General features: G+C 37.8%; 1 protein-coding gene, 1 long non-coding RNA gene and 2 pseudogenes across 5 annotated transcripts in view; 2 read left to right on the plus strand and 2 right to left on the minus strand.

The window, feature by feature from the left end:
- LOC145467426 (uncharacterized) overlaps positions 1-5,943 on the plus strand; it is an 11,507-nt gene extending 5,564 nt beyond the window's left edge. The window contains exon 3 of the mRNA XM_081450983.1: positions 4,680-5,943. Coding sequence (XP_081307109.1) covers positions 4,680-5,039 — 360 coding nt within the window. The 3' untranslated portion in view covers positions 5,040-5,943. The remainder of the gene's footprint in view (positions 1-4,679) is intronic.
- Positions 1-12,829, plus strand: part of LOC145467435 (uncharacterized) — a 267,594-nt pseudogene that overhangs the window by 193,764 nt on the left and 61,001 nt on the right. The gene's annotated exons all lie outside the window — the stretch shown is intronic.
- LOC145467466 (uncharacterized) lies at positions 2,052-3,494 on the minus strand (annotated as a pseudogene).
- Positions 6,097-11,541, minus strand: LOC145467498 (uncharacterized). Of its 3 annotated transcripts, XR_014042069.1 has the most exons (5): positions 11,498-11,541; positions 10,400-10,522; positions 8,480-8,601; positions 7,848-8,051; positions 6,097-7,647 (listed from the first exon to the last, which is right to left on the minus strand). It is a non-coding gene; the product is annotated as an uncharacterized LOC145467498 (long non-coding RNA). The 3 variants fall into 3 exon arrangements; XR_014042068.1 differs by lacking the exon at positions 11,498-11,541 and having other exon boundaries at positions 10,411-10,733; XR_014042067.1 differs by lacking the exon at positions 11,498-11,541 and having other exon boundaries at positions 10,400-10,733.

The following is a 12,829-nucleotide window of genomic DNA, read 5'->3' on the forward strand; positions in this document are numbered from 1 at the left end:
GCATGTACGCGGTGTGCCGCACGCGATGGTGCAATTTGTTCTAAAAATAGAAAAATAATACGATGAACAAATCGAATGCGTTTTAGCGTGGTCTGTACTCTGATCAACAACGAGTACGCGTCATCACAGTTGTCAAAATGTTGTGGACTCACGTGGCGCAGCCAAGTGAGTTCACAACATTGTCAAGGAAGTGAGCCTACCTGTGTCGACATTTTGTTCGCCTATTCGCCGTATGGTTTGGAGGAAAGTGTGTGTGATTTCTGCAAAGCTGCATGTAGTTTGACCCGCTAGCCTTCGACAACAAGTAACTAAAGCCTGCGTCATCGGGAAAGAATAGAGACCTTACGATATGACGACGGCAACGGCGACGGCTACGTCTGCTCTCTTAACGCACCACTGCGCATGCGTTTGACGTCACGTTGGCGTTGTCAAGGGAAGGCGCGAACGTCAGTGAATGAGTTTTGCCGTTGTGTGAAAACGCCAAGTCTCTGTCTCGCCAAGTCGCTATTCCAGCGAAGGGAATGGCTAAGGAACCGAGGTAATGTGATATTTGAGCTATATTTTACTTTTGTATAATTTCCGATCTATGATCATTCCTTATCAGTTTGTTTCCAAATATTATGGAAGTAAATTTGCATCTTGTTTTACTGTGTGCACAACAGCAATAATTTTTTCCCCATTTTCAGGCAGTACAATAGGTTAGATTGTCCTCTCTTGGTCAATGTAATGAAGTTATTGTTTGCAATTATTATTCTCGTATCCAAGTGATACGAAAAGAACTATTCTCAGTTAATTGGACAACTCCCCTCTCGCCACCCCCAGGCCAAATTCTGACAGCCTAGTTTGTTTGGTGGTGGTACCTTTTATTTGTTTAAAAACTGATTCCCCTGTGAAAATGCCGCCTTACATAACGCTGGCAAAGGGTTCAAAACTGGAATGTCCCAATTCCCATCAATCTCATAAGGTTTATACTCTTTCCTTATAGCCAAGCCATGAAATCGACCGAAGCTCACGACATATTCTACCTCAAAGAGATTCTTCCATTTCATCCTTGGCAGCACAAAAAAGGCACCGTCGAGAGGGGTGAAGTTTGGGGAAATCTTGCTTGTCACCTTGGAAGATCGAGTGACCCAGTTTTTCGTGTAACGCAACGTTCAGTACGTGACAGGTACCTGCTTCTTGAAAGGCGCTTCAGGAAGAAAGTTTCCGAGGACGAAAAAGCGTCCGGAACATCTCCCGAGCCAAGTGAAGAAGATGCGATGATGGAAAAAATAATCTCCCTATTTGATGAGGCAGATAAGCTAAATGATTCCAAAAAGAAGAAAATACAAGAAGAAGCTTCTCAAGCAGAAGAAATGCGAAATATGAGTTTGGAAACCTTTAAACAAAGTCAAGAGAGAAGCCAAGATGGCCAACCAAAACAGAAGAAAAAGAAAAGAGCAAGTGGAGCAGACACTATGACATTCCTGAAGGAAAGAGTTGAAATTGAATCTCGGCAAAGGTTGGAAGAACTGGAATTAAGGAAAAGAGAACTACAAATGGAGAAGGAGGCGAAAGAAGCCGAGTTGAATTTAAGAGCTAAAAAACACGAGGAAAGAGTAGAGCAACAGCGGAATGCCACTCGATTGCAGCAAGAGCAAGAGCAAGAGCTGCAAAATACGAATATGGCTTTATTGCAACAGCAACAGCAGCAAACCCAGGCCCTTATGACCTTGCTACAAAAATTTGCAGGCAAATGGAACTATCTGGTAAAGTTCTTAAAAACCTTTACGTTCAGAGACCGTTTCATAGTTCTTAATTGCAAAATGGTTTGTTTATTTTGTATTAACTAGACAATCAGTTTAAGTTATGTGATCGTTAAAAGTTGTTAAAGATGTACAAGCTTCATCTTGGAAATTTAGTGGACATGTGAAGCTAAGGAAATTAGGAAGTTGTTGTCACATAGTAATGATCGTTTAAAGTAAATCAAATTGTTTGTACTAAATTACAAACTCCTCATTAAACTACACTCTTTCTTTATTATTATTGAGCCTTAAGCAATGTTCCTTTCATCACTGAAAGTAGTCCTGGACAGTTGAGGGGGAAATCTGGAAAAACGTTGAAGTAGGGGTCCCATACAAACATACCCAGGCATTGTGCATTAGAGCACATGTAATATACATTTTGCCAACGGCACTTAGGCATATCTTTAAATTTTTCTTGAAGTCTAAGAATTTAAAATAGTGCACGACATCGTTAAAAATCCACTCAACTGAAACTCTCACCTCACTCATTGACTTATTTCAAGCCTTTTGAATGTTTGTTAACCGAGCACCGCGAAATGGACCCTGAAGTTGAGGTCGGAGTGGGTACTGTGGGTATGCTGGGTCACCATATACACATAAGGTGTCTCCGTGAGGGTTGAACGAAAGACGTTGAAGCTGGTTCAACACTTGTGATTGCGCCAACATTGCGCTGTCGTGTCTTTTTCCTTCCACAGGGCCATAAAGGTTAGCAATTAGGCCGTTTGGTGTAGCAATAGATTGAAATTTAATTGAATGCACTTTCTTATGACCATTGTACATTACACGTTGGACGAGAGATGGGTCTTACAGAGTTACAGTTCCGTCAATAAAACCCCAACAGTTTTGGAGAGCCGCCCTCTTCACGTTGATAGCTTCTGTGAATGTTTGCAAATGTGGGCGACATAACAATGGCTGGTTCAAATCCAATAGCAAATGTCTCCAGCTAGTGTAAATGGAATTCATCACAGCATTTGAGATCATGCAAAGTTGAGGCTCAGGTCTCGCGAATCTTGGTACCAAATCCACATACCTGCAAGGGTAGGCAAACCTCTTCAGAAATATGCAAAATGCCTCTGTTCTGTCCACGTTCACGCCATTGTAGGAGACTATTCGGTCTGGAAGATTCAAAATTTCGCTGAGTTCGTATATATCGTTTTTGTAAAATCCGAACTCCGTCTTGCATTCGTCGTCTGTCATCAGGTCAAGATCGAATCGTTCGTAGCTCCAATATGGAATATTAGGATTTTTGGGGGAATTAACTTCATACAAAAGTAAGCTCTCTGCAGCATCGATCATATTAAAGGCAAAAGATAGAAGAATAGTGTCTCTTACTTTTGGCATGATATAATCAGCAAGAACTCAACAAAATTCAAAAGTATATTAACACACAGGTTCACAAAAGCTTGAAGTTTTGAAGTTCTTTTCGTAATGTAAACTTTTTGCGGGAACGCCGACGGCAACCGCCGGACTCGACCCAGTCCCTTAACGTCGCCGTCGCCGTTGCCGTTGTCGTATCGTAAGGTCTCTAATGTTTTGTAGCTCGGCGACGGCGAATGGCCATGAGTTGTGGTAAGAAAACAAATCTTCCGTGTAGCTTGGCAAATGGTCATGATCACCCTCAGACCAGTGCCAGAAGATAAATTTTCCGATTTGTAGCTCGGTAAATTCATTGGTTGTCAGAAAACAAACTTCGTGTGTTGTGTAACTCGCTAAAACACCGTGTTTTGTAGTCAGAATGGTTAATTCACCGACAAGATGTAAAATTCGAGCAATGTAAACAAATACAAACACAATATTTCAAAACATTTGGTGACGCGCTGTCTTGCAGGATAACTGGTCAAAACTTTATTGTCTCAAGAAATATTTGTTACAAGTGTTGGCGATCTGAAATTGAGTTCTAAGTGTCGCCAACTATTCAAATGCCTTTCCTGGAAAATACTTTGTCCAGTACAATTTAATTTACCGCTGGCTATAATCTATTCATCGTTCGTTCAACTTCACTCGCAGATCGTTATCTGACATTCGATCAAACTTAGGGTGCGTTTCTTTAAGAAAATCCAAGATTGAATTCTTAATTCCGAAAACGGATTTTGCGTTTCTTTTCTAAACAGATTAATCCAAGATCTCTTCGGATCATGGTGCGTCAAAGGAACCGAAGAATCCACTCTGGGCAAGGATTCTACCGTTCGTTTCCTTGCCACGCCGGCTTCTCTTCCTTCTGTGATTTTTTTTTTACCCAAAATAGGCGGGGGTGGGGGAGGGGGCTGTCCTCTAGATCCGCTTGATCCGCCACTGAATTTCCAAAAATTCTAGACACAATGTATTTCAAACGTTAAGCAGGCAACGAAACGACACGAAGGCGTTTGCTTGTTTACCACCATCATCAAAGACCAGACTGCCAAAGCAAAATCACTTGGAATCAAGTGTGTGTCCTTGCTAGACATAAACTTTGACGGTTTTTCTTCGGCAAAACTTTGTCAACAACGGATATTAGGCCTGCATGTTGTTATGAAAAAGATTTCAAATTTTCCCGAGAAATCTGAGCTACCAAAGTTCATACTTCCGGTGAAAATTAGTTGGCTTATTTTTTCTGCGGTTTCCGGGGTAGAAATGAAAAATTTGCAGAGATCAGAGCAGGCTCACTTTCTCGTCTCACGGCTTCGCCGCTCGCGCTTGTGTTCCAGCGTCAGTCTGCTCGCAGGCTAACATGTATGCAGGCTAACATCCCAGCAGGCTAACACACCAGCAGGCTAACACCAGGCTTGACACTTTCTCTCACGGAGCCAACAACTGATGATCGGTGTTCAGTTAATCCCAGTTAATGATACAAATCAAGCCAAAATGTGATGAAATTTATTTATGAGTTCTGACTTATTTTACTTTCGTTTGTTCCAGGATTGCTCGTTTAATAAGTTGCAGTCTGATACTGCGGTCAAAGTCTCATTCCAGGGAATTATGAGAGTCTATGGTTCTTCTACTAAGTGTAACCGGTGGTTCTTCAAGTTTAATGGTAACGAATGCAGCGGACCAATGACAATCGAGGCTGTTGTGTACAACAGTTGGCCATCTGGTAGTCCCAATTTGCATCATCATCGATCATTTGAGGGATACTGTGAAAACATACCACAAGGCACGGTTAGAGTGGAAGTGTGGGTAGGATCTTGTCCTAGTGGCGATACTTTGGGCGACGCGTACACTGGATTGATGTCAGTGTCCCGGATAATGATTGAGGAAGTGTCTAGGCCCCAGCCCTAATTAATCAGTTCTCATTATCGAGATTGTCGCTGCTGAAGTTCATGCTTATTAAAAGTTATTGTAGTCAGAACTGAAATTTTTGTGTGTTTTTGGTGAAACTGTTTTAGCCATACGAATGGGTAAAAATAAGACCATAAATGTGATCAGTGTAGGATAAACATTTTCTAAATTACAAAATCAACAAAAATTCACGAAATGCATATAATCTATTTTGCTCATGCACTTTACTTATTAATGATGGGAAACTAATTTTACTACATAATACTTGCAGGTAATACCATTGAAATAATTTCTAAGTTGAGCCAGTCAAATGCTTCTTCTAAAAGCTCGGTGTAATGGCTACTCTAGAAATTGTAGTGGAATTGCACTAATGACTAAACAGTGTTTTTTCTCATTGTTTAATGTTACCGTATAATTACTAAAAAAACAAATTTCCATATGTAAAGTTAAGCTAAGCAAGTAATGCGAAAAATATTTGGAGGATAATCAACACAATGACCTTCTATTCCTCAATGCTATTAGTTTTCCTCGAGTTACGCTCTCGGAAAACTGTTCCCTGTTTCGGAACAGATAATGTCCGCGGACAACTATCCGAACATATTTCCGCACAAAATGGAGGCCACTGTTTGTTTAGAGCGGTTTTCAATTGAGTGTTGTTAAACCAAAACCAAAGTAATCAAGCTAGCCAATTACAAAGGACACAGATAGTACAGTCAACCAATCAAAACTGGAAGTTATCACATATAGCTGACGCAAAGCGCGGGAAAACCTGTGCGAGTAAGTCACGTTTGGTTTTGGTTTTACTTGTGATTGGATGAAAAAGTGGCACGAGGTTTTTAAGCCAATTATGTAGCATAGTAAAGCAAAAATAATTACTTTTTAACAATTCAATAAAAACCGTTCTAGCGGGATCTATGGAAGCTTTATATAATTTATTTGTAGCTTTTTCCATGGATGCGTTCCTGAAAGAGGCTAATTTAATTGTGACTCTCCCATTGATTTCTATTCACAGTTTGCTAAACAAGACCGACTTAATTCATTGATACGTGTTCATTTTTGCAAATTAAAAAAATAAATTTTGAGCTTGATAAAAGTGATAATATATAGATTTAGGCCAGCCTAAAAGCGGAGCTCCTCAGTTATTTTTCGGAATGTTGCTACTAATGAAAATAATCCAACATGTATGAGGTAAATTGCGAATGATTTAATAGTTTCAGCCGGAACTAGTATTACATCAGCAGATCGAGGTGAAAGATGGTGTGATTATGAAATATAGAGCCATGATTTCAAGGATTTCTGGAAAGCCACCAAAAATCTTGATCACATAACACAACTGTCTTCTGTGCTTTTTGGTGGCATTTCTTGTTCTTTCCTACCTTATTCAGAAAGACAAGGCATTGTTATTAATCATTATATTCTTCCTTAGTTAACATGGGGACTCCCACACAAAAGAAGTTTACACATTTTTGTTGTTGTGGGGACTGATTGAAATACAGTGGTTACAATATACTCAGTCCCTGAATCTCTACCAAATGTAATCTCACAAAAATACCAAAACAGTATACATATGTGAAAAGTTGGAAAGTTTTGTTTTCTAACTTGTCCCCAAAGATGCATTTAGCCATCTTCACTATTTTATGGAGTCTGCTCCTGCTGGAAGGGTTTGCAATGAGCAAAATCACCCTCGCATAAATGGTAATTACGATATTTTTTTTTTTGCTGATCATGAATACTTGCATAGGCTTCTAATAGTAATTTTATTACTCAATTTCAATGTGATTTGTTCTTTTTCTCGACTGGCATTGTGGACTACAAGAGCTGTTATTGGGTTCCATTAATTAATTTTGCTATGATTAAATTATACCAAGAATTATCAGTAAGCTAAGAGGAAATTATATTATGTACATGTATTTTGTCTGCACTACACAACCAAATGCACTCCAAGGATATCAGGCATAGGTACATTTGTCAGAAGAGCCCAGCATATCCAAGATATGTTTTGATTGACACATCACTTACGATAATTTACAGCAAAATGGATAAAAAATACATCAATATCCTACATGCACCAAAGCCAGACATGGGGTTATAAGGCAATCATTTAAACAACAGATTGAAGTAATTTATAAATTAGAGAACACTATTTCTACAACAGAATGGAACAAATTAACCTTGTTGGACATTGCGAATGGCAAGGCTGTCTGTAGAATGTCACAAATTCTTAACCCTTTCTTTCTACAAAAATGCTAATCCTGCAACTTTGCTTAAGACCCAGTTCTCCATTTCGTGTTGGCAAAATATCAATTTATGTCATGTCCAATGCAGATTATCACAAAATTGATTTAAAAGCTCAATAAATATCATTTTAAAGCCAAAAAGCCAATTATTTAAATAAACCATGAGTAAATTATCTCTAAGAAAAACTGATTAATTTAACAGGCACTTAAAAATAATTAGTTAATATGTGTTTCTTAATAATGTAATGCAGTGTATCTGTCACAATGTTGCAGCTATGATATTACTACACAAAGGATGGGTTGCAGAACTGAACCTCCAAGTCAGTTTATTCAATGAACTTGGTGCAGAATTTATAATCCCATCAAGTTGTCTGTAAATACAGAGAAACCAAACAAAGCATTACAATCATAAGTAATGAATTACTGAACTCTTTTACATGTATGAGCAGTGTATGTTCCATCAATATTGGGGATCTCTCAGAAGCTGCATCTATGATAAATTAATATGTTCCCAGATGTATTTGTTTATAGAACTTTTCACAAATTAATATATCTGTCAGAAATATCTCACCAGGCCATGCTTGCTTTGAAAATCTTTGATGATTTAATACAGGCTGCCCATCTGTAAACTGTTCATATATTGACTGACAGGAACAGGCATGTAATTCCTCTCTTTGATATACAGTGTACTTCATTGTGACTTGTTTACTGAGTGTTAGTAGCGAATCAAATGCTAGGGGTTGGTACTCCAACTTTCACAGTGGCAGGCTCTGCCCTGAGATACAAAGCAAACTTACATAACTGTTATGAACTTCGCAACTTGCTTTCGAGAGCAAATGCAATTTGCTTCAAACAAGAAACTGGAACACTGCAAGTTACAACAATGTGCACAGTCCCAATCACAGGGTCATCCAGGCTGTTTGTTTGTACATGTACATATAACTGTACAACTGTATATGAGTTCAGCTTCCAGAAGAAAATCAGAGTTTGTCAGGATAAATACTGATGTTCTTGCTTACTCAATGAATGAATGTGCAGTTCCAGAAGATATTCACACCCAACACCCATTCATGGCCAGTCTTTAGAAATTCCAAATTAAAGTATCAGGAATCAAGAGCTCTAACAGAGAAAAAACCTCCATGTGGGGTATGAATCTTTTCTTGAGGAAAACAATTACAAAATAATGTTTAAGAAACATCTTACCTTTCAGAGAATTTTGTAATCTACACTGTCTGGCCAGTTCATATATTTGACAAGTTGACACTGGGCATGTTTGTAAATTTGTGCACTTCAACATCACATTACTATGCAGTAGCACTGGTCAACTAAAAACAGCATAATTTGGTTAATTAATATACACTGTACATTATTAGGCTGAAATATTGGTGTAGGTTGTTGCACATCAACAGATACAGAAACTATTTTCACCTGAATCATAACAAGTGAAAAATCGTGCATGAGACATTTACATCGACATGTAACAGCCCTCCACCTCAGAACCATCACAGATATGATATGACATTTTTAAACTCTCTGAAATTTCAGATTATTCAAGATTAACATATGCACATACATCATCTGGGGCAACCCTAAAACACTGAATTTGGAAACCGAAATCCGGAATCCAGAATCTGGAATCCAGAATCTGGAATCCGGAACCGAAAACCAGAATCTGGAATCCAGATATTATGAATGATGATAGAAATGATTTACTTCAGCAATGTCTAATTAATATATATGAGCAAAAATTATTTTCTTGTTAGTTATTTTCTTGGCTTTACTTCAGCCACAGACTGTAATTGCTAAAAAATGACTGACTAGTTCTGAACAACCCTTAGCTATATATCTGGCCCGGTTGTTCAAAAGTTGCATAAAGCTATCCATTGGGTACATCACTATCCAGTCAGGGTTACTGATTTTTTGGGTGGATAGAGTAACTCATAGCCTGCGAGCAGGCTCTAGTATCTGTCTCTAGTGTCTGAGCAGGCTAAATAGGTGTCTAGTGTTTTTCTCAATTGGCACGTCACCAAGAGCCTTCATGCGGCTTTGCCACTCACGCCCCCAGCCCAAACACAAGAGCCTGCTCATAGGCTAAGTTACCCATCTTTTGTTCAAGCATGCCCTGGTGAGAGCGCGCTTCTTGTCTAGATCAAATTGCTCTGAGAAGACTGGTGAGCAGCACATTAACAACAAGCTATTATAGGCTATTGCAGTGAGTTTCTGGCAGTCTTTTAGCATCTTTTAACAACATGTGGTCTGATCTGTTAGCAAGTGAGAAGCAGATGGAAGTAAGTGTGCAACATTTCTACAAATTGTTTTAATATGATGGCCGCCAAGAATATGAAATGCTGATTTGTCACAGTATCAGTGTGAAAATTGTGTTAATCTGGAATTGGTCTCGTATCTGTTGGAAAAATCAAATTTCATATTTAGACCAGACAGGTTAGCCTTTGGACTTCGAAAGTGGGGGGCCTGACCGTCAATGTACAGGGGGCTGCCACTGACGGATATCCTGTTCTCTATGAAATTTCTATCTTGTTCAGTATCTACTAGACATAAAGGATAAATTTATACTTCCGGTAAATTGAAGATTACTTATTGAACAAAATGGCAATTACCAGCAAGCTTATTTTAGACGCTCTCGAGGTGCTTGGAATAAAATTAAGACGCACTTTACTGAGATTCTCATAATCATAGCCCTCACTAGAAATAACGGTTGCATGATTTCAACAGACGGGGGATTTTTGTTTCAAAAAAGGTTAAGTTTGAGGTCCTTTTTACTTGGCAGCTTATTTTTTACTGTAGAAAAGCTAAGCAAAACAATTTTTGTGTATTTGAAGAACTTATTTTCTTTGATTTGCGGATTCCGGTTTCCGGTTTCTGGATTCCGGTTTTTGGTTCCAGATTCCGGATTCCGGTTTCTGGGTTTTAGGGTTGCCCCATCTTTAACAGAGTGTTTGCTTCACATTCAGTTTACACATGGCTGTTATCCAGCATAGGCAGACTTATAAGTTTTCCTTCAAAAATATATTGCAACAACTATTGCATCTTTCATTACCTATTCTTGTGATGAAATGACACAAAATCCAAGAACAAGAAGTCATAAGCATAAAACTAACTTACGTGGTGCTTACAGTTAATCTCTTACTGTCTACATATGCCGTCCATAAACTGGTGATGCCTGGACAATGTACTCATTATTTTTCTGATCACACCTTTTAAAACATCACTGTTATATAATTTGTCCTGAAAAAGCAATACATGAAATGTTATGCCTTTGGCACTCACCAAATACCTTTACATGATGTATAATGTACACCATATAAACATTCACAATAGATCATTTTCACTGTCACGCAATAAAAAAAATAAATCGAAAACCATCCTTTGGAAAAAGCTATGAAATTATGATGTTATAGAAGGTAACTAAATAAGACACTTCTCCAAGTTTTACGCCTGTACGTTCCCCCAAACTTCAGATATTCGTCAAAATGTTTCGCAGATATTTACAGAGCCCAGTATGAAAACGCCATGTTGGTGTACCTCCGTGGTACACCAATATGGCAGCCGGAAAATAGAGTAAACATCTGGAACTTTCTTTGGCTATCTAGGCGACTGATTATCAGTACTGATCAAAGAAGCATTTACATAAGCACTTTTCGTAATGCTCGAATTTCTAAAAAAGCTCAAAATCATGAGATAAGTTTATATTTTTTGACGAACTCGATCTTAGCCTTATGTCACGCACCTCCATAACCCTGACATTCAAAATGCTCTGGATTCCAAACGAAGCACGTTATTGAACTGTAAAATTGTGAACAGATATAAATATACCACCTCTTATGCCTAACGAGGATAAAAACTTTGGTGGTTCTTTAGTTTTGGATTTTAGAAAGCGATGACGTCACGTGAAAACGATCTATTCTTTTTACTTTCATTGTAACTCTTTTGTGTCATTTTCCCTCACTTGAAGACAGGACTTCCACATTACATGATAATTTGCCTCTGGAATCTCTATGAATTCACAGGGAGAGATAACAATTAAATCGTGACTAATTTTAGCAAAGGAGGCATTCAAATGTCAGATTTTCATACTAAGTTTATACAGTAACTTTACAATACTCCTTGTATATATATATAACCTCTCAATTATTGCACCTATAGACAGAAGGTGTACTGGGAGAAGAAATGTTCTAAACTTTCTGAACTTTTCCCCCTTACCTGTAATAGGATGACTATTATGAACTATGGTTTGTAACCAACACCGACATCAGGTTATGTATACACATCTATATTTTGTTGTCGTCTGTAATCATAAAAAAATAAAAATTTAAAATCCTCCATAAAGTTCATACTCAATAACACTGCTACATGTAGCACTGTTACTGGAAATCAATTTAAGTGAAACTGTTGAAACAGCTCTGTCAAAATTGTTTCTAACAGTTAAGGCAGAGGATAACAGAATATACATGTAGCAGACAGCAAAGGCTAGAGATACACACATGTTAGTTATCAGTTAGGATTTGGTGAGCTTCTGTGCTGTAGGTATAGTGGAAAATAATAGATTATCAGAAATGAAGGTTCCTGAGACATCTTTGACAGCACTGAGAGGAATTAATATATAAATTCACAAAAGAACGAGAAGTTCTTGCCCTGTCCAGTTCTCTGTAATAAAAATATCATTTACATACAAGTCATTTATTATACATGGTTTGTGTTTAAAGCCGATATAATGCACACTCTGATTGGCCAATTCCAGTGCATTATTTACATTTACATGGTATACCTCGGTAAAATCATAAAACATTGCATGCGACTAAAATAAAAAATTTAAAAAATAAAAATAAAAATAAATGCCTAATTCATAACAATTTAAAACACTCAACACTAAAACAAATGTAATTCTTTACTTGAAAATTATTCTCCGGTAATGCCCATGGGCCAATTACAGGCATGCTAAAAAGTCCTAACACAAAGTAAAAGGAAATTAAGAAAACTATTGCTTTTTCCCGGAAAATTGTAGCGACTGAAGACAATGATGGAACACTCTGAGAGTGCATTCTATCAACCTGATGAGATAAAATTTAAGGAGAATAGAGAATTCACAAAGTTATATCACAAACGAATTGGTACTGGACAGGACAAAGGACACTGTACAGCCAGGAAGAAACTGAAACTTTCTTTGACAAGCAAAAAAGTATGCATGCACAACAAAGAAAACAGTCAATGATATTCATTTAACAAGTTAGTTAATAAAAAATTAGTGTGAAGAAGAGAGCAGAGAGAGAGAGAGAGAGAGTGGAGATAGGAGAGCGCTCTCTCCAACTAAATTGTGTATATGTATGTAAAAGTTATTCTTATTACTGAGAAATGGTCAGGGCAAGAACTTCTATTACACTGTTCAATTTACCGAGTTAATTAGTACAATCTCACTTTTTAGGAACATTTCCATATTAAGTGTAAATACCGCATTGGGGAATAACCTCTTATTAAGAAAATAGGGTCCATGTACCCCCAACCAAAAGCAATGGCATAAATAAAATGAAATAGCCA

The sequence above is a fragment of the Orbicella franksi genome, chromosome 14, assembly GCF_964199315.1.
Source record: "Orbicella franksi chromosome 14, jaOrbFran1.1, whole genome shotgun sequence".
Classification (NCBI taxonomy): domain Eukaryota; kingdom Metazoa; phylum Cnidaria; class Anthozoa; order Scleractinia; family Merulinidae; genus Orbicella; species Orbicella franksi.